General features: G+C 39.1%; 1 protein-coding gene and 1 long non-coding RNA gene across 5 annotated transcripts in view; one reads left to right on the top strand and one right to left on the bottom strand.

Annotated features, from left to right (window-relative positions):
* Positions 1 to 9,768: 9,768 nt before the first annotated feature.
* The window catches only part of LOC144704837 (glutamate receptor 3.4-like), a 13,967-nt gene continuing 1,573 nt past the window's right edge, over positions 9,769 to 22,162 (bottom strand). For 2 of the 4 annotated variants that reach the window (XM_078577384.1, XM_078577385.1), the window contains 7 exons: positions 21,091 to 21,727; positions 15,160 to 16,313; positions 14,225 to 14,502; positions 12,531 to 12,562; positions 12,281 to 12,459; positions 11,275 to 11,502; positions 9,769 to 10,379 (listed from right to left, as the gene is read on the bottom strand). In XM_078577384.1, the coding sequence (XP_078433510.1) occupies positions 9,897 to 10,379; positions 11,275 to 11,502; positions 12,281 to 12,459; positions 12,531 to 12,562; positions 14,225 to 14,502; positions 15,160 to 16,313; positions 21,091 to 21,361 (2,625 nt within the window). In that variant the 5' untranslated portion in view covers positions 21,362 to 21,727 and the 3' untranslated portion in view covers positions 9,769 to 9,896. Of the gene's footprint in view, positions 10,380 to 11,274; positions 11,503 to 12,280; positions 12,460 to 12,530; positions 12,563 to 14,224; positions 14,503 to 15,159; positions 16,314 to 19,193; positions 19,212 to 21,090 lie in introns of those variants that run through there. The other 2 variants (XM_078577386.1, XM_078577387.1) reach the window with 2 other exon arrangements.
* On the top strand, positions 16,206 to 16,564 carry LOC144704838 (uncharacterized). Its single transcript, XR_013581913.1, has 2 exons — positions 16,206 to 16,348; positions 16,466 to 16,564. It is a non-coding gene; the product is annotated as an uncharacterized LOC144704838 (long non-coding RNA).

Raw genomic sequence — 22,162 nt, 5'->3', positions numbered from 1 at the left:
CTCTCTTCGGAGTCATCAAGTTGAGAAATTTTCTGTCGAATCCTTTCAAACTCATTAACAAACACATGATGCTCGTTGGAAAATGAAGATGATGCATTTTGGAATGAAATTGTAGAGGAAAGTACTAAAGATGGTGATTGCCCCCACTGATAGTGTGGATATTCCAAAGGGGGGTATGGCATGAGTGTGGAAGCCATGATCATGGTTATTATGAAGAGAAAATTTAGGGATTGTTAATATTCAGATTGTGAATTTTCATAAAGACAATGATCATGGCGATAATTTTGATGCAACTCATGATAATAAGAACTTTTCCCATAATAGTGAGACATGGTTGCTTCATATGCTTAAAAAATATTATCTATTGTAAGCAATACAGTGTAGTGCAATAATAACAATTAGATGAATACTAAGCACTTTAGAGAAAATTAAACCAAAATGATTTTGAATACAATTTTAAAGCACTCAATTGATAGAAATAAAAACCAATTGAATTTCCTTAGCGTTGCTTCCCCGGCAGCGACGCTAATTGATAAGCTAAAAATAGGGGTGAATTTTATGCAATTTTCAACCATTGTCGTTGTCAATTTTAGCTCATACAATAAAATTTGTAAAACCCTAACTTAAGATGTATAGTGATAAGTAAAGGTATCATCTAAGGGAAGCTAGTAAGGAATTTAATTTGATGATTTTCTTGATAATTCAACCCTAATTAGAGTTAATTTGATCTTGAATGAAGATCAAATCAATTTTATTAGACAAGGAGGTTAGAGAGGGGGATAGAAGAGATGAGAGGAGTAGAAGAAATAAGGGGCTCTAAGTTGAATTAATTGATCCAATTGAAAGGATCAAAGAATTCAATTAGAGAGATTAAGAAGAAAATTTAGATGTGTTTTGGTTGGTTCTTTTGGTTCGACAATTCAGTAATAACTACTCTATTGGATAATGAAATGGAAAATTTAATCTCCTAGAATATTAACCCTTTTTATAAGTTTTTTTTATAGTTTTCTTTTATATGCACTTGGAATAGCTAGGAAATCTCTCAATTTCTCCTCTCAATCCTAGTTAGGGCTTGTACATTCCGCTCAAGACAAGCGATTTAGAAATTCAGACAGGGATCAAGAAGAACGATTAAGAAATGCAACTAACAACATCCAAAATACAACAAAAGTTCAAATACAAAGAAGAAAAAAATACCAAATAGGTTGATCCAAGTTGGAGCTCCTCTCTATCTTACAGCTGTGATAGAGCACCATCAAGAATGAGCTCCCCCTCTCGAAGTTTAGCTTTTATACTTAGGTTACATGGTCAAAATCACCATTTTACCCCCGTTTAGTAATTAATTTTTATCTATAAATGTAGGCTTGATCTAAATACCATATAGATAGAAAGAGGGGATCAAGACGAGCAAATCCATAAAAAAATCATCTCAATCGTACTTCAGGATCAAAAGTTATTAATAAATGAATTTTAAACCAATTTAAGCCATTGGATTTAAATTCATTTATTTATTCATTTCTTTTTTTAACACGCCATGACGTGTCGTCCCCTCATTATCGGGCGCATTTTGAATTCTCCTTTTTGCGGAAAAGTCTTTTAGAAAGCTTGGAATTACTGCTGAACGCCGCCCAAAAATAATTGTGTATATGCCCCTTGCGCATCCTCTCTCCTCTGATTTATCATAAAAACCATTAAAAAATAGTAAATAATTACAATAAAACCCTGTAACTGTTTAAATAATAACTTTACGCCTGCATACACGACCGAGAGCTGTTTTTGAGGACATAATTGCAACTGAAATTTACGAAAAGCCCCTAGAAGAGTAGAAATTGCTTTAAAACTCATTTTCTCATTATAAATATATCCTTTTCCTCTTTAAAAATTCATTTCTCACTTAAATAAATCTCGAAAAATCTAATTAAATCCTAAATAAATTCTAGAAAGTTCCATAAAATTCTATAAAATTCAGTATTTCATCCCCATAATAATTAATCTCGAAATTAAATTTAAATCTGCCATTTTCATTTAAAAATAATTATTTCAAGCTCAAATAAATCCCAGAAATTCATAAAATGAACAAAAAATTAGGAAAAAATCAGAAATCACTTGGAAACATTAAATTTATGTAAATATATGATAACAACCCCATTTTAAGCTCTTGAAATGCATAAAATTGTGCTAATATCATGAAATAAAGACCGAATTTAGGGTGTTATCATATACCCCCCTACTTAGGCGTTGCTAGTCCCTTAGCAACATCTAGGTATTTTGTCAAATTATATTTTTTTCATCTGTAGATCAAAGAAACAAGTGTTGGAAGAGGTAAATGCATCAATCACAAGCTGAGATAAAACACTAAATGACATTTTGAGCTTCGACCTTTTCAGGAATGTGGGGTTCCTCTCTCATTGGTTTGTATGAATACGTTGATGAAAAGGGAGTGTACTTGTCGCTTGGTATGACAATATACTCCTAAGGTAATCTGCCTTCATTCATTTGATACTGGCCTCACATCTCTTGCAAGCAAGATCACTCTCTCCCGGGGTGGCGGCCACCTAGTACTTGTCTCTCCATTAGCTTTTCTCCTACCCAAGAATAGAAGAAGCCATTTCCTCCTCTTGTTGAGCACAGAATATGGAAGATAACAAGAAGAATATATGGTGGAATTGTAAAGATTGTGATAGGGAAGATGGAAACCTTGTGAAGGGGTTAGGGTAAGCATTAACAATGAGATAGATTTATGGTCCAATGGGTGTGCTGCTACCTAAGATAACCTACCCCCAAGATTTTTAGAAGAAATGGGGGAGATAGAAAAGATGGGACCAATATGATGAATTATCTTCTGAATTAGGTAACACCTCTTATTCTTAAATTCTAAACATCCATATATACATCCATTCCCCTCCTCTATTATTATTATCCTTTTTACTTAAGCTCTTCTAAAATTATCTTAACTATCTTAGATATCTTGGCTATCTTAGATATTATTATTATCTATTTACTTAGTTTTCTTACTAATTAAATAATCCCCATACTTCTTATCTTTCTTATTCTTAAAATTTAAGCATACATATTTACATAAATACATATTTCATCTACTCCAATCCATCACTCAACTTATAACTTCCACTTTCTCCTATCTTTATAGTACTTCTCTCTCTTTCATTCTTCTTCTGACCTCTTACTAAACTAAATACTTCTAACTATTAAATACTTACATCTTATATCCATAACACCTTATTCGCTATCTAACTAAAATCCTGATATCCATTATCATTATCTCTATCTACTATTAATAGAATTTCAATATTCTACCTACCTCACTAATCTTCTATACTTCTTCCACTAACTACATTAACATCACCTACCACTATAATAAAATTAATCCATTTCAAATTTATTTCTTATTTATTATCTCTAGCATATATAAAAAGATAAAAATCATATCTTATATCCTATCTTTCTCTAGTTCTCTTGCACATTAATTACCATTTATTACTATTGTATATTATCTTAATTCTTGAATCCATTAGATACTAACCCCTACCTATTAATTACTTATCATTTACTATTTTCACGATCTTTCTTACTATTCTTCTTAACTATAACTTGATTATTCAATTCACATCTAATGATGAGTCCATGTGGTGACAACCTTGCTCCTACTATACATTTGAGAGAGTTTTCTATTTTTATCAAATTTATTTGATTTAGGAAAAATTAAATTGGAATGATTCTAAAATTAACTACATAATTTGTCTTTACCTCCGACCACATATATTACCATCACGCTCTAATGAAGCATGCAATTCTAATTTAAGCACCAAAACTACTCTTGCTTTGTGATATTATTTTTCTTGCTTTTTCGACTTCCGGTTCTGACTCCTCGACAAACTACACTTGGCAAATGAATTCAACTTTGAGAAAATCTCGTTATTTTTTGTTTCATCAATGTGCATACTTGGTGAAGGTATTACACTCTATTATGAAGGATTATAACCTCACTCAAGAGGTAAGGATGTAATTATGAATTCTGTTTCCTTAATTCCTTCCTAATATATATTCTCTCCCTATTTTAACGTTTTAAAATTGTTGATGCTTGAGAAAATAATTGAAGGATAGTGACTGGAAGTTTACTAACCAATATCACACGCCTTGTATAGCCCATGTTACCAACTTAGCTGTAAAACTAGGTTAGAAGAGCTAGGCAACTGCCTTTATCATATCTTATATTTTAATTATTTCTCTGATAAATTTATAGTACATACTTTAAATTATTTATGGGGCCTATAAGATCAAATAGTGAGGATGGTGATGAAAGTAATAATGCGTTGAATAACATGCAACTTTCATTGGGGGAGATTGTTTATAGGCTTAAAAAATTCATCACTGAAACTCACCACGAAGGGTTCATCAATATTGGATCTGATGTTGTGAGTTGGGCATGGAAAACATGCCATAGTTATCTAAGTATAAAAAAATGAATTAGTCCATCATGGCTGAAGAGAGGGATATCTAGAAAATATTTTCAGAAGAACTCATAAATTTTTGCGATGGTACTAAATCTGTCTCAAATCACATGTAATTAAAACACCAACATTTTACTAGCATATCAACTTTTACTAAATTATTTGGAGTCTGAAATTGATGTATTGTAAAATCCTTGCCAATGCATCCCAAGAGTACCTTTTATCACCGAATGAAAAATGTCACCTAAAAGTGTGTACACTGTGGTGAAGGAGAAGTTGGTAGAGTATCTCTCTTGTCAACGAAGTATACTTTGACATTGCAACAATTTTAGATCCAATAAGGAAGCCTTAAGTCATCCATGAAAAATAAAAATGTATCATTATGCACACTCTTATCCTCCTTGAAAGATTTCCTAGCTCATCAATGTTAGCTGACCAGATGAATATGGATGCTACACCTACCATGAAGGTCAATTGATCAACATTGATGAGTCAATTGATAGAACCCGAAAAAATGAGCAACAGGGCAATGTCACAATCTATTGGAGCTGAAGTGGATGATTACCTTAAGGAAAGTTTTATTGGTTCTCATGAGTCCACACTCCAATGATGGTGTACATTTGGTTCAGCAGAATATCCTTGCCTTGGATTATTTTGATAGTAATTCCGTCTTATTTTTTCTTTGAGTGCTCCATTAGAGGGGTTTTTTTCCATAGGACAAAGTCTCATGTCATTTAAACAACAATGCCTCATTGCAATCACTTTATATATCATTATGACTATAAAATGTGTGGCTTCAATTACTAATGTGGAGTGCAAAAGGAATAACACTAAAGAAGAGGATATGTGAGTGGACAAAATCAAAGTCTGAAACAACTCATAATGATTTTTTCTACTATTTTTTGGAAGTCCTTTTCTGATTTATGCATGATTATTTAACATTTCAGTAATGATACATTTGATTGCTTCTCTCAGGAATAAAAAACTGGAAACCACTTGGCACTTGATATAATATTCAAATGATGTCTAGTTAGATGATATTGTATGACCAAGTGGAGCAAAGACATGACCTGATCAATGCCAGACTGGACTAAGACAAAATTGAGACTAGGATGGGTCCAAATTAGGTCTTGGTTTAGGTTTTTGCCAAAAATGGACTGTGACCTTTCTGAGTGGGATGCAATGGTGATATTCTATTTGGATACTTAGTCAAGCAAGAGGGCGCGCGCTCTCGCCTCTAGTGCTCCATGCAATACGCCAATCGCGTGGTCTATCCTTTGACAGAGTGTAATGCGTGCGAAGAGCCATCAAGCAGAGGATCTCAACATGGTGGCAACCACGAGCTGCATGAGATAGTTCCTGCCAAGAGGAATAAAGAGTAGAAGGGGCTTGAATGCATACTGCATGGTTGGCAAGGGCATTTGCAGTCTGGATGCCCTCGCGCAACTGGTGTTGGATGCTACTCAAGGGGGGGGGGGCATTGTATGATGTCCTACCATACTTTCTGTAGGCGCCACTAGGAGCAGGTACATGCACAGAGAATGTTTACTAACACCTGTGAGTTCGATTCTATGACAACATTGTGAAGGTTTTGCACCTCGTAGAGGAGCAAACCATCAGGAATCTCCATAGCCTTGGCTGTTGTGTTAGTTTGGATACCATAAAAAGATGAAAATGCGAAAAGAATACTCCCTGTGTGGTCGCAAAGGATACCACCCCTTCCTGCTGGTCGTGGGTTCCCTTCGGCCGCAAACACAATAGTATGGTCTCATCATAATTCACTTATCATTGCAGATATCCTTGGACTTCATTTTAAGTATGAGACATGCATAATAATGAATATGTTTGCACTAATTTATTCTCAATGAGACATAGAATGCAATTCTATTAGTTATCGTATACTTAGTTTCATGAGAATACTCAACCATAGAATATATTCCACATGTATGCCATAGAATATATTCCACATAAAGATATCGCAAAATCCATACACTTATATCACCTTATTCAATAATGCGCATCAGATTTCTATTTTAACATATAAAACTAAAACTACCATAGGATGTATTTTACTTTAGGGGCCTTAAAATTGGTGTTTGTAATAATGTTCATAATTTTATAGTTAGATATTTCTCCTTGTGTCCTTTTCACTCTCAATGTGCTCATGAATAGCGAGCACTTAATAGAAATGAAACCTAAATTACCATTCATTATTCTTCATATGGTTCCATTAGAGGATGTTTTAATATATATATAATGTTTATATGGATATTCCTTGAAATAAAGACCCACATATCTTTATAGTCATTCCTTAATATAATGGAGATATTTCATAACTAGATGATGTTACGATTACACTATAGTCGTGCCCTTTGTTGGGTGAGATAGTATTTACCAGTAGTTTCATCTTAATCACATGTATCATTATGTTGTGCTCATAATAAATGACCAGTTTAAATTGGTATTTTGAAATTATATAGTTTCTTTGTATAATTTACTAACGCATTCATAAAAATAGTGTCATAATATAAACAAGTGACCAAAATTTTCAACTAACCATCGATATGATTTTTTATTTCTTTATAAATGTACACGTGATTTCTACTCAAACACCGAATATGATAACTGCAAGATGACATAAATGATCATGTTGGACCTTGTAAGACAAAGTTTTGTGGAAAATTTTAAATTAGAGAACCTTGAAAATACATTCTCATGCATATAAATGCCCAATAGAGCATCTACATGATGAATAAAATTACTTAAAAATAACCATCCATATGTATATTTATTTGAGTTTTATTTCTTGAAGGATATATGATTTCCACTAGAAAAAGAATATACCTTTTTCAATAACTCAGGTTGGGACCTTGAATTAATGAAATATTTAAAGAGGTATTTAAGAAAATAACTGGTAAATACTCTCATGGAACATTATTTCCCTCCTTGAATTAATTAAAGGATTTATGACATTATTTCCCTCCACTTAAGAAAATTAAACCTAGTTCAAAACATGGAACATAAAGTAACCCATTTATGAATTCATTCTGCTAGGTTTAGAGAACGAAATATTTAAATAATTATGTATAATAAATCTCTTTGATATTGTACATAGTTATTTGCAGACGGAAAATTCATCATAAAGTAGAAACATGAAGCATACAATCACTACAAAACATCAGCCAAATAATGTTTCTCTGTCTTTATCTATACAAATGAAATTCATGTTCAAACATATTAGATAAGTATGAAAAAATCTTAATGTACAACATACATGTTAATGTTTGAGCTTCAACTACAGTGCTAAAAATCATAGCAAATAGCAAGGGGGGTGCACCCTTGTGATGGAAATATATGTGGCCAGCAAGCCAATCACACATTCCACATCTCGTTCCATATTCATTAATAGAACATATTCATTATAGTGCACGTGTGATGCGTATAATGAAGTCCATGAATACATGATCGGACTAAGTGAATTATGATGAGATCGTAATATGGAGATCACTAGTCTTTAAGCATGTGTTCTAAACATTTCTATTCAAAGGATACGCGAGAAGGACATCGAAGTATCCAGATAGAATAACACTATCTAGCCTCACTCATATGATGAGTATGGCCAGTCCCGTAGCCATTAGTGTGGCGACACTAAGGATAGATAGTGGGTGCTCTTTAGTGGAAAGAGTTCACTGAATTGATCCGTACGAATCCCTGAATGGTATTATACCGAACTGTCAATCATGTTCATTCACGTCACAGTTGTGTAAGTGGTCCTTAGACCTGAGACACCAAAGACGTCTTGTGGACAGACGGTTGTACTTTGGCTATGGCCAACGAGTCTCTAATCATGGGATTCTAAACGGTCTTAGTTCGGGTGCATCAAGAAGTACACTAAGGTGATTGAGTAGTAAAAATGGGATCGTCCACCCTCGGTATAAGAGGTGAAAGCTCAAGGAAGACGATGCAATGAAGTCCTTGGCCAAGGTAGTGAAATATCGGTGAAGAGTTCTCCGATGATTTCCGAATGCATCAGTACTAACTCGGATGACCGATTAGGGTTTGATAGTTGACCATACCCTAAGTCGTCCAAGGAGCGTCAAGTGGATGAGGGATTATACATACACGGTAACCGATGATGAACAGGTTCCATGAGTGAGTCGATACACACTCCTTTGTATCGTCTAGGACACGAGGTGTAGCTTGGCACCCCACGTGTCGGAGTCTCGACCTATCGATTGGGTTAAATCGATCCGACATTAATTAATCTATATGATGATATAGTTAATTAATTTGGAAGGCCAATAAAGGTTATTGGGCCGCTGGAGTCGTTAACTAGACTGATACATGGGCCTAGAGGGTCACAGGCAAATGGTCTTTTGGACGTTGGAAGATATACTTAAGTTTTGGGGGTTTTTATGAAAAATACCCACTTTGTATAAATAGGGGAAGGCCCTGAATGAAATTCACCCAGGCCAGAATTGTTCAGGGGCCTTTCCCCTTCTTCTCCACTCTCCCCACGCCCCCTCTCCATCCTTGATGTGATCAGGACGACGTAACGACGCAAAGAACGAGGCTCATCAACGAGGAGGAGATCCGACGCGCCGAGGACCGCGTGGATACGTCTGGAGGCTGCACACTTGATCAGCTCGACTCGTCTCACTCCGGGATCGAAGAAATCACGAATGAAATTCGTGCAAAGGTAACTCGTTTCAATGTTTTCGTTGATGCCGTTCGATTCGCAAAGAGTCTTCCGCTACGCATCGTTTTATTTTTGTTCATCCAGATCAAGGCCTCTAGAACCCAACACCTTGCCTCAAATGTGATTGGGCAGGGTGTTGTCTTCCAACAAAGTTTTTAAGGCCATCCCCAAAGAAGAGGGTATTTCCTCCCTCCCTCAAGTCACCAATGAACTCCCAGTGACTTCTATTATCATAATTGCATGCACAAAGATGAAATATTTATATACTGACTGTCATCTCCAAAACCTTAGTGAAACCTCAATTGCAGACTGGATTTTCAGCATCCCAAGAGCACACACACTTATGTTCTTCAAATCAGAGGGTATTTCCTCCCTCCCACAATTCACCCATGAACTCCCAGTGACTTCTATTATCATAATTGCATGCACAAAAATGTAATATTTATATGCTGACTGACATCTCCAAAACCTTAGTGAAACCTCAATTGCAGACTAGATTTTCAGCATCGCAAGAGCACACACTTATGTTCTTCAAATCAGAGGGTATTTCCTCCCTCCCACAATTCACCCATGAACTCCCAGTGACTTCTACTATCATAATTGCATGCACAAAGATGAAATATTTATATACTGACTGACATTCCCAAAACCTTAGTGAAACCTCAATTGCAGAGTGAATTTTCAGCATCACAAGAGCACACCCTCGCATGGCATGTTCTTCAGATCACTCAGCCGGGTCCCTTGGCCGACGCATCCCCGTCCGTAAAATGATGGGATGATCCCAGCCGTTGAGATCTCTCCATGGACCTCTGCATCCTGATGCTCCTGATCTCCTCCTGCTTCTTATCTGCAAAGTCGACCAACTTCCCAAGATTGCCTATACATGACGAGTGCCCTGCCTCAAGACGGCCACTGAGACCTCCTATTTCTGATGAAGAAGAATCCAAGTCCTCTTCAAATCTTCTGTACTGGGCCAAGACTTTGAAGAAGAAGAAGATCAGCGCCAGAGTGCAGGCCACGCCGCAGATGAGGAAGAGCCCCCAGAAGCTCTCTAACTTCAGCCTGTTGGCCTCGATTACGTCAGCTGTTGGGTCTGTGCACGCTGTACTGGAGATCCACTTGTCTCGAATTCTCTGAAGATCTCCTGTTTCGGAGAGGCTAAGAATAGCGGTGGATAGATCCAAGGCCAAAGGCGAGTCCTTGGGGAACACCTGCCCAGTGAAGAACTCAGATGAATATCCTCCGCATGTAATATTAGTAAAATGGGTTCTTTTTATTTGATGTTTTTTCATGAGCGGGATGAGAAATTTTAAAGTGAGTTCTCTTTATTTGCTGTTTTTTTCATGAACGGGATGAGAAATTCTGAAGTGGGTTCTTTTCATTTGGTGTTTTTCCTTCAACGGGATGACAGATTCTAAAGCGGGTTTCTCTTTATTTGGTGTTTTTTCTTATATGGGATGGATAATTCTAGATGGGTTCCCTAAATTGGTGCTTTTTTCATAGATGGAGAGGAGAATTCTAAAGTGGGTTCTTTCTTTGGTGATTTTTGATGAATGGAATGAAAAAATCTAGATGGGTTGGTCTCTCCATGCAAAGTGCGGTGTTTCTAGCGGTTGATGCAAAAAAGAATGATCTAACAAGTATTTTATGGGAAATCCAGGAATTTGTTGATTATTTGTAATGCAGAAATCAGTTCAAGGACTGGATTTTTGTATCGTTTGATGAGAAGATGTTTTCAGAAATGATGCATGAGGATAACTTCAAATGCAGGAGAATTTTGAACAGGCTTCTAATTAAATTTCATGAAGAAAATTGTATCCTGAGATTTTGTGGTTTTTATTTTCCTGTATCTACTGGATTGTCATGGGATTTCTGTCAAAGAAAACTCTGCAGGAATTAAGAAACATGAAAACTTTAAAAAGACAAACCATGCAAGAAGATATAAATGCTGAAAACAACTTTTTTATCTTATTCTAGAGTGTTCTTACGTTGGAAAATTTTGTTGAACTATAACAATGGGTTCCCTCAATTCACTAGCTCCCCAGATAAAATCACCTTATTTAAGCTCATTTCTAGAGAGAAAAAGAGATGGAGAGAGAAACTCACAAATCCCCATCCGCTCTTGGTGAACTCTTGCCCAACAGTCTTGAATTCACAATACTTGGATAGGAAGATCTCCACATAAGGCAGCTCATCCACTATCGCCGCCACTCCGCCGCCATGTGGGCCGAGTCTTAATGACTTGGCATAGGCCTCTGGCGATCCCAATGCCACCAATCTTGATGGTGCAATGTTGAACTCTGAGATCATGTAGTTTTTTGCAAAAGAACCTACCTGAAGAAACAACAAGTGTTGATAACAATATATGATCAAATATAATGGGTAAAACAAGTATATTGAATACCAGAATTATGCATAATATTACAAGGATAAAATAATTTCAGGCAAAGTTTTTTCACAAGGAAACATTATACTGATCGGCCAAACATATTTGAATTTTTGTTGCAGTTAATGAATACAAACATTTTTTGGAGATTAATGTAAGATGCAGGAGAAATTATATGAAAAACAGCACTAGACTGTTGAACTCTGAGATCATGTAGTTTTTTGCAAAAGAACCCACCTGAAGAAGAAACAAGAGTCGATAACTATATATGATCAAATATAGTGGGTAAAACAAGTATATGTAATACCAGATTTATGCATAATATTACAAGGATAAAAATAATGTCAATCAAAGTTTTTTCACAAGGAAACATTATACTGATCGGCCAAACACAATTGCATAAAAACATTTTTTGTAGAATGATGTAAGATGTAGGAGAAATTATTTGAAAATAGCACTAGACATTTGATTGGTGAAAAAACCCACCTGAAATCCGATCGAAACACACACATTTAGTCATTATTATCAAACATACTTGATTTATCTGTTGCATTTAATGCATATGCATGTTCCATGTTGTGATACTCTAAGAAGAACCAATTTGAAAATGACACCACACACATGATGGTGAAATAAAACGTTATTGAATCATAAATACTTTTCATCCATTATATTTCTTAACATTTTATAATAAAACTTTCATGCGGTTTTGGCGAAGAAACCCACCTGATATCCGATGGGATCGTCGCTGGAGATCAAGCTTTCCAGGCCTTTTACGCCGGAGGATAGCTGTTGGACGGTCAAGATCGAAGTGAGGCTAGCGGTGTAGCTGGAGTTGATGATTAGAACGACGAAGAGCCAGATGATCAACACCAGCCGGCCGAGCGTACTCACAGTGTTCTGTCCTAGAGAGAGAAAGAGAGCCGGGGTTGGTGGAGGGAGAAGAGAGAGAGAGATGCAGGGAAGATGGGCATACTGTGCGCGAAGAACATTGTGGAGAAGCTGAACCTGCGAGAAACGAAGATGTTGCTGCTGATTAATATACGATGAAAATGATGATGATGATGATTGCAGTGCTGATGATGATGGTAGAGAGAGATATAAACATGTACACAGAGTTTGATGAGTCAGAGAGCGAGAGAGAGTTACAGACGAAGAGAAGAGGGAGACATTAGAGGGAGATGGAGACTTAGAAAGGTAGAGAGATAGGGGCTGATGAGAAATAGAGAGAGAGATACATAGAAAGAGAGGGGTCAAACATATAGATGGAGGGGAGAAGATATAGAGAGAGAGGGAGGGATATCCGTGGAAAGAGAGGGTCAGACATAGAAATTGGAAGGGAGAAGAGAGAGAGAGGTGCATGGACACCTGCACAGGTCATTAAGGAGAGAGGGAGAGGGAGAGAGAGAGGAGGGAAACAGAGTGAGAGAGATACATAGAAGGAGAGGGTCAGACATAGAGATGGAGGGGAGAAGAGAGAGATACTAAGAGATATCCGTAGAAAGAGGGTCAGACATAGAGATGGAGGGGAGAAGAGAGAGATACTAAGAGATATCCGTAGAAAGAGGGTCAGACATAGAGATGGAGGGGAGAAGAGAGAGATACTAAGAGATATTCGTAGAAAGAGGGTCAGACATAGAGATGGAGGGGAGAAGAGAGAGATATTAAGAGATATTTGTAGAAAGAGGGTCAGACATAGAGATGGAAGGGAGAAGAGAGAGGTGCACGGACACCTGCAGAGAGATAGATAGATAGAGAAAGATAGAGATAGATAGATAGATATAGAGAGAGATAGAGATAGATAGATAGATGGAGAGATAGATAGATAGAGAAAGATAGAGATAGATAGATAGATATAGAGAGGGATAGAGATAGATAGATAGATGGAGAGATAGACAGATAGAGAAAGATAGAGAAAGATAGATAGATATAGAGAGAGATAGAGATAGATAGATAGATGGAGAGATAGATAGATAGAGAAAGATAGAGATAGATAGATAGATAGAGAGATATAGAGATAAATAGATGGAGAGATAGATAGATAGATATAGAGAGAGATAGAGATAGATAGATAGATGAAGAGATAGATAGATAGATATAGAGAGAGATAGAGATAGATAGATAGATGGAGAGATAGATAGATAGAGAAAGATAGAGATAGATAGATAGATAGAGAGAGATAGAGAGAATGATAGAGAGAGATAGATATATAGATAGATAGATAGATAGATAGATAGATAGATAGATAGAGAGAGATAGAAGATAGATGGAGACATAGATAGATAGAGAGAGATAGAGAGAGATAGATAGATAGATAGAGATACAGATAGAGATAGATAGAGAGAGAGATAAATATATATATATATATATATATATATAGAGAGAGAGAGAGAGAGAGAGAGAGAGAGAGAGAGAGAGAGAGAGAGAGAGAGAGAGAGAGAGAGAGAGAGAGAGAGGGAGAGAGAGAGAGAGAGAGAGAGAGAGAGAGAGAGCGAGAGAGAGAGAGAGAGAGAGAGAGAGAGAGAGAGAGAGAGAGAGAGAGAGAGAGAGAGAGAGAGAGAGAGAGAGAGAGAGAGAGAGAGAGAGAGAGAGAGAGAGAGAGAGAGAGAGAGAGAGAGAGAGAGAGAGAGAGAGAGAGAGAGAGAGAGAGAGAGAGAGGGAGAGGCTGACCAGCAGATGGTGACGAGCTGTTGCCTTGGGGGGCCGCGGAACTCGGAGTTGAACCTGTGCTCGAGGATCCAGACGACGGTGCCGATGAAGAGGAAGAGCGCGGCGGTGACGCACCACATCTGCGTGGAGAAGGGCTTCAGAAACGACCACGCGTTGGAGTTGAGCCTCCGCACCGGCGCCACCACCACCAGCCCCGACTCCGCGTACGGCTGCGTGAAGTCCACCATCTTCGTCCTCCTCGTCGTTATCGCGATGTCTCCCACCGCCGCATCGTACACCTGCCACAAATCCCACAAATAATAATGTCATCATCATCATCGCGATTCTATCAACCCTCCGATCGCAACCATGGGTGCTGGCGTTTACGATCCTAACAATGAAGATCAGAACTGAAAATCTTGAATGATGATGATGAATGCGATGACTATCTTGATAATAATGCTGATTGAAGAGCAGGATGATCTTGAGGATGAAGAATTCGTAACGATTATGATGATGATAAGAAACACAGGGATGATGGTTTATGATGAGTACGAAACAGCAGTGACGGTGATAAGAAAGACGAGAGTGATGAAGAGTTAAAAGGAAGAACGATGAGAAAGATGAGAATTATGGGAACGATGAAAAACGATGAGAATGATGATGATGAATAATAAGGAGAAGAGAAAGAAGAGGAATAATAAGAAAATAGGGATAATTGAAAGGAAGAATGATGAGAATAATGATGGTGCGGAGTAACACGAAGATGATGAAAAAGAATGCCGACGACGACGACGACGACGACGATCATGATGATGATGATGATGGTGATGGTGATGATGATGATGATGATGATGATGATGATGATGATGATGAAACCCAAAGAACAAACAATTAAAAAAAATAAGAAGAATGAACCCTAAAAAAGTGCTCATCCCAGAGAAGGGAAGGCTCACATCATTGGCCACCCCGTTGACAATGTCATCATATCTGGGATTATCGACGCCATCTCCAAACAGCTCAAACGCGTACTCCACGCGATAAGGCAGCCTCTCAACCGCAGCCTTGAACACATCCACGGCAAACCCTTCGACCTGCTGCTTCCCTTCTTCTTCTCCCCCACTGACAAACTCCCTGAAACTCACCCTCCTCGGCACTCCTATTCTCAGCCCCTTCCCCTCTTCCCCTCCCCCGGCAAACTCCCACCCCCTCGGCCTCTCCACAATCTCCCCCGGCCACACTATCCCCTTCAACTCCCCAATCCCAGAGCCGTTGGTCCAAGATCCGACGGCCCTCATCCCCCCTCCCACCACGTTCATCACCTCGTACTCACCACGTAAACGTCCCCTCTCCGATTCCGCCTGCATGAAACCCATCAGCCCTTTCCCTCCTCGGAACACCCGCAGACCCTTCCCGACCGTCGGATCTCCCTCGAAGCTCATCTCCAGCCCTTGATCCACGCACGCGTCCACCGCCCTCGCCACCGTCCACACCGCCCCGTACGCGGGATTATTCTTCCCCTGCATGGGCATGGAGTCGACGCGGCGGCGGAGCGTGACGACCCCCTGGACGTCGTCCGTCGTCCCGGCGTCGTCCAGCGCGGCGGCGAGCCAGTCCGTGGCGATCCACACGTAGCCGGCGCGCAGCAGGCCGAGCTCTCTGGCGGCGGAGAAGAAGGCCAGCCCGGAGTCGGGACTGACGTGGACGACGACGACGCGTGTCGGCTGGAGAGCGAGTTTGAGGAGGGCGGCGGAGGGTGACGTGGCGGGGGGGAGCGGGGCGAGGAAGGCGAGGCGGCGGCGGCGGAGGGAGAGCGCGGCGGCGAGGGCGGCGGCGCCGCCGCGGCCGTAGTCGTCGTCGGGGAAGACGACGGCGACGTCGCGCCAGCCGTTGACGGCGACGAAGTCGGCGAGGACGGACATTTGGAGGGCGTCGTCGCCGAAGGGCTGGAGGAGGAAGGGGAATTGAGGGGAGCGGAGAGAAGGGTCGGTGGCGGAGACGGCGAGGAGGGGTACGTGGAGCTCGCTGGAGAGGGCCGAGAGGACGTGGGCCTCGCTGGATGACGTCGGGCCGATGATCGCCACCATGCCCTTGCTCATCAGCTTCATGGCTGGGGAAGAACAGCAGCAGACCAGAGATTCTCAGGTTTTTCTTTTTTTTTTGCTTTGTTTTTTGATCGGAGATTTCGGCAGAGTTCGTTTTTGATGGGTTCTTTGAGATGGGTTTTGGATGAAGTTCTTGTGGGTTTTTTTTCTTGTGCAGAAGTCTGGAGTTGGAGTTTGGAAATAGTAACGGAAGGAGCGTGGAGTCTGGGTAAAGTTGTATTAAACCAGTAAATGATGTGATTTTTTGTTTGGTCAAGATGAGAATCAGCTGGGTTTTTTTTGTGTTTGAGAGAGTAGAGGCGCAGAAATTCTAGATCACCCGGATAAATTTTTAGTTCGCAGGTAAGTTGGCAGCTTGGTTAGGATGAAATTAAAAAATTCATCCTTTTTTTGATGATTTTTTGTTGGGTTAGGATGAAAGTCATGTCGTTTTTTTGGTGCAAAAAATTGACGTTGGAGTTTGAGAAGGTAGGAGCGCATAAACTCTTGATCATCCAGATAAATTTGTGGTAAGGAAGTAAATTCGCATCTGGGTTAGGATGAAAGTAAAAATTCCATCCGTCTTTGATCTTTCTTGGTTGGGTTAGGATGTGGAAATCATATGATTTTCTTGGTGCGAAAATTTGGCGTTGGAGTTTGAGAAGGTAGGAGCGCAGAAACTCTTGATCATTTAGATAAATTTGTGCCAAGCGAGTGAATTTGCAGCTGGGTTAGGATGAAAATAAAATTGTTGGGGTAGGATGAAAGTCGTTTGGTTTTTTTGGTGCAAATTTTTTGGAAAAGAAGGATAATTATCCAGAAAATTTTGATGAAATTTTGGTTTTTTTGATGAAAGTCGTTTGATTTGAAAAGAAAGGGCTTTCTTGTTGTAGTGTCAAGGCAACTCTGGGTCAGCTTCATTTTCTTTGAAAATCTAGGCTGGTAGTGAAAAAATGATGATGGTGATGAAGCCGAAGAACAATGATTATGATGATGATTAAACATAAGAATGACGACGGTGAAAATTATCCAGAAAATAAACAAATTTACTGAAAACAAGTAAAATTGTAGCACTAGATAGTAGGCCATCGATCCAGCCATGCCATTCAGAAGCATTTTCAAAAGAGAGTGGTTTGAGGGTTTTCAGTCAGTCAACTCAAAAAATTTTAGAACGTCTACTTTCACTTGGACCATATTTTGAAATGAAACTTCCAAAGTATGATAAAAATAACTACTAGAGTCATTCAAAGAGCCAATTCACAGCGAATTTCTCTAGAGAACCCATGCTATTGGGCTCACTGGGACCTATAACTGTTAGTGCTTTGAGTACTCCATAAAACGAACTTTAGTAGTCCCAGTTGATCTGGTTCCTTGCACCATCCATCCAAGCCATTTTAGTCAAATTTTAAAGGTCGGGGAATTTGAAGTAGGTTGATGATCCGTGAATGATTGACCATTCACAGGGAAAGTTCCTCAACCAGTTGATGATCATCTGATTAGAATCTAGAAAAATTGGGCACACTTGTCTCGATAACTATGGAGTATTTAAAAGTCTACGCAGAATGTGCGTGTTCTTGTTATCATCATCAAGCTAAGTCACTAAAGAGGATTTTAAAGGTCAAAGAGATTGAAGTGGGTTTTGGTAGATCCCTGTAACAGAAGTCACATTTGACTTGGATAATCTGGTGAAATGAACTCTCCAAATTAAGATGCAAATAACTACCACACATGCAAGAAAGAGCGGAAGAAAACAATTTTGGCACCCACGCTCCGAAGAAATTTGATGAGGCAGTTCTTATTTAGGTGGTACCCATTTTCATCATTTTTCAAAAATATTGAGAAGATTAAGGGCAACATAACGTATAATCTTCACTAATCCAGGTAAGAAAAGCACGACCATTCGGACAATTTTCAAGGTTTAAGACAAAGAGATTCAGATAATTGAAGCAGGTTCAGGGGGATTCCAATCAGCGCGAAGCATAAAGACAAGTTTTTGCAGCAATAGTTGAAGAAAATTAAGTCTCCAATAATTTTCTTGTTAGACTAAGAAGTCAATTCCCAGTCTTACTGACAAAATGTCGATCTTGAAATTTGTTTCCTAGGAATTTCAAGTCCGAATAAGAAGTCAATTCCCAGTCGAATTGACAAAAGGTCGAGCTAAGCACAGAAGGGATTTAAGAGTTCCTCGGGAGTAGGATTTTGACTAAAACAATTCTTTAATGCATAAAAAAAAAGATGATTTTGAGGTGGTAATCCCAGCTAATCCCAGTTCATAAAGAAATTAACTTCAAAATTTCAAGTCTTTATCTTTTGACATGAAATATATCTCCATCAAATTTTTAATAAACTCAAATTGGGGATTTAACTAAAAACGATTCTTCTGGGGGTTTCCAGGTATGCCTGTCTCACGTCTGCTCATGATCATCCAGAATCCAAAAATAAATCAACACTTCTAACCAGTAAGTTCAAAAATTTAGAACTGAAAACGTGAAGGAAACATAAATGAAGGCAATATACCAGGACGATTCTTATCTGGATACGAGAAAATTTTCTATAATTTCAAGCTGGGGCTTTCTCACATCCTGCCCAGGTTCACCCCACATAAAGGATCCAACTTTAACCAGTTAGATAGAAAGTAACACTAGAAACACGAACAAGTCCACGAGATGATTACCAGCGGGACAGGTCTAGTAAGTAACTAACCGTTAATAAATAATTCATTTTGTAAAATTTCAAACACCTCTACTTAAGCTATGATCAATACCTTGCTCGGCGAGAAAGATTTTGATTTCTGCGTCCGAAGATGTTTGGAACTGTATCATATGAGTTCTTATCCAAAATAAATACTATCTGAGTATATGAAAGATTTGAAGATTTTCAAGAAATTTAAGATGGATCTGACTCACATCCTGCGTATGATCATCCCGTAGTCATAAAAGAAGTCAACTTTCGGTAAAAAAATCTACATAGGTGATTATCATCGTGTCAGGACTAGGAAGTAACAAAAAGAGGAAAAAATAGTCATACTGAGTAATTTATACTCTTTGCTTAAGATTAGAACAGCCCAGAAACAGATAAATGGTCAACCCCTTTCTACGCGAGCAAAATTTGGGTACAGGAAATATATTTACTCATCCCACGGATATAACTCTTATCTGGGTACAGGAAAAAAATTAAGCTTTTCCAAAATTTCAACCTGGGTCAGCCTCAAATGAATGATTCAGTTTTTGAACAAAAAAGACTCAGAGGCAAGAAAGTGACAAAACATGAAAAATTAGAAGTTCTGGGTTATTTCAAAACTTTCTGTATTTGAGATGTCATCAACCCAAGTCGGATAAAAGATCAACCCTCTTCTCCGAGAAGAAGATTTTGACATTTGCATTCGAAAATGATCGTAATAGATCATCTTCAGGCCTCCATTACAATATAGTTATTTTCTGCGCGCCGAAAATTTTTAAAAATTTTCCAGAATTCAATCTGGTCATCTCCTTCTCATTAAGAAGTCAAACTTTATATAGTAAGGGTCAAGATACCATTTTCAGGGGGACAGGTCTAATATGACAAATTATGAAAAAATGAGTCCTTTTGGGTGATTTTTAATATTTCTACTTAATTTTTTATCTGTCCAAGTTCTGATAAAAGCTCAACTCCCTTCTCGGTGAGAAAGTTTTTTATTTTTTGCATTCGAAGATGTTTGGAAGTAATTATATTCAGTCATCTAGCGGAATATACTTCTTATCTGGGTACAGGACAAATTCCAAGATTTCCAAAATTTCATTCTGGATCTGCCTATCATCCTGTGTATGGCCATCCTTACTCATAAATCAGTCAACTTTATGACTATGGTCAAGAGGAGATTATAAGCGGGACAAGGGTATCCAACAAATCGCAGTAAATTTAGTCCTTTTGGATAACTTATAATCTTTATGCCTGATTTTTAATCAGACCCAATTCATAAAAAGGTCAACGGAAGACGACATGTTGACTTTTGCATCCAAAGATGTATGCAACTGATCAAATTGAATCAACCAGCGCATGATCTTATCAAACCCGTGAAAAAAAGTATACTCGCTGATACCCAATCGGGTAATTTTTGAGATAATTAGAAACCTTAGTCGATTTTGGGTAATTTCTAATCCTCCTGGTTGACTTTGATCAGTCCAAATTATAACAAAAAGTCAACGCGAGATACGAAATGTTGACTTTTGCAACCGAAGATGTTTGCGAGTGATCATGTGGAATCACCCAGCGCATGATCTTACCAACACCGTGTAAAAAGCCAATTCTTGGATACCCAATTGGGTACTTTTTGAGATACTAAGAAAAATTACTCATTTGGACCATTTCTACTCATCCTGGCTGATTTTGACCCTCCCTACTTCTGAAAAAGGTCAACGCGAGACGAAATGTTGACATTTTTATCCGTGGATGTTTGCGAGTGATCATATTGAATCACCCAGCGAAGGATCTTATCAAACCCGTGTAAAAAAAGTCAAGTCTTGGCTTCCCAATTGGGTAATTTTTGAGATAACTAGAAACCTTAGTCAATTCGGGTAATTTCTAGTCATCCTGCTTGATTTTGATCTGTACAAATTCTGATAAAAGGTCAACCGGAGAGAAAAGTTGACTCTGCCATTCGAATATGCTTGCAAGAGATCATAGAAGGTAAAAACAATCAACTTGATTTCGGGAGACCAATTTGATTTCTAAGGCTGGTGAAAGTCAAGGCTTGTATCCATTCATGGCGAGAAAAATGGAATTCTTTGAAGAAAAAACAGCTAGAAAGAGGAGAAATCGACTTACCTTCGATTAACCCGACGAAGTCGCTGCAGTTTGTGTCTGCAGCAAAGAGATTCAACTTGGTTCCGGGAAGAACAGTAGTACTGTTATTCACGTCCTCCACTGCAGCTTCAATGGCGGCCCTCGCCGCCTTTCCAAGTATGGAATTGAACGCGAGGAGGGCGCCCACGTTCACGGAGCTTGGTCTAGAGAGAGAAACGTTTTGTATTTCACCCCTTACCCAAACGGGGAAAGCCATCCACAGCGCCACCACGATGATCTTCGATGGACTCATCTCCTTCCAGAGGGGGGGAGAGAGAGAGCAGGATAGAAAGAGAGAGATAGAAAGACAGCGATATATATATAGAGAGAGAGCAGTGAAGATTGAGCGAGAGCAGGATAAAGAGAGAGAGAAGAATAGAGAGAAAGAGAGAGCAGAATAGATAGAGGGAGAGCAGGATAGAGAGAGAGAGAGAGAGAGAGAGAGAGAGAGAACGGGAAAGAAGAAGAGAGGGAGTGGAGCAAGAGAGAGAGACAGATAGATATATAGAAATAGATTGAGAGAGATGGAGAACTTCCTAAAGCTTGATCTTTGGGCAAGATGGAGAAGCTCTGGAGAAGGGAAGAGTGTACGCAGACCCAAGAGCTCCGGCAAGATGATCTGGAATGGAGCAGGAGAGATGAAGACAGACAGCAGGAAAGAGAGAGAGAGGAGCAAGAGAGATGGTGAGAGGGAGCGGGAGAGATGGAGAGAGAGAGAGGAGAGCAGGAGAGATGGAGAGAGAGGAGCAAGAGAGATGGAGAGACAGAGAGGAGCAGGAGAGATGGAGGGAGAGAGAGGAGCAGGAGAGATGGAGAGAGAGAGAGCGGGAAAGATGGAGAGAGAGAGAGCGGGAGAGATGGAGAGAGAGAGAGAGCAAGAGAGATGGAGAGAGAGAGACAGAGAGCGGGAGAGATGGAGAGAGAGAGAGGAGCAGGAGAGATGGAGAGAGAACAAGAGAGAGAGAAAGCAGCAAGAGAGATGGAGAGAGAGAGAGGAGCAGGAGAGATGGAGAAAGAGAGCAAGAGAGAGAGAAAGCAGCAAGAGAGGGAGAGA

The sequence above is a fragment of the Wolffia australiana genome, chromosome 6 (assembly GCF_029677425.1).
Source record: "Wolffia australiana isolate 7733 chromosome 6, ASM2967742v1".
Lineage (NCBI taxonomy): Eukaryota > Viridiplantae > Streptophyta > Magnoliopsida > Alismatales > Araceae > Wolffia > Wolffia australiana.
This window is presented reverse-complemented; position numbering and strand designations above follow the sequence as displayed.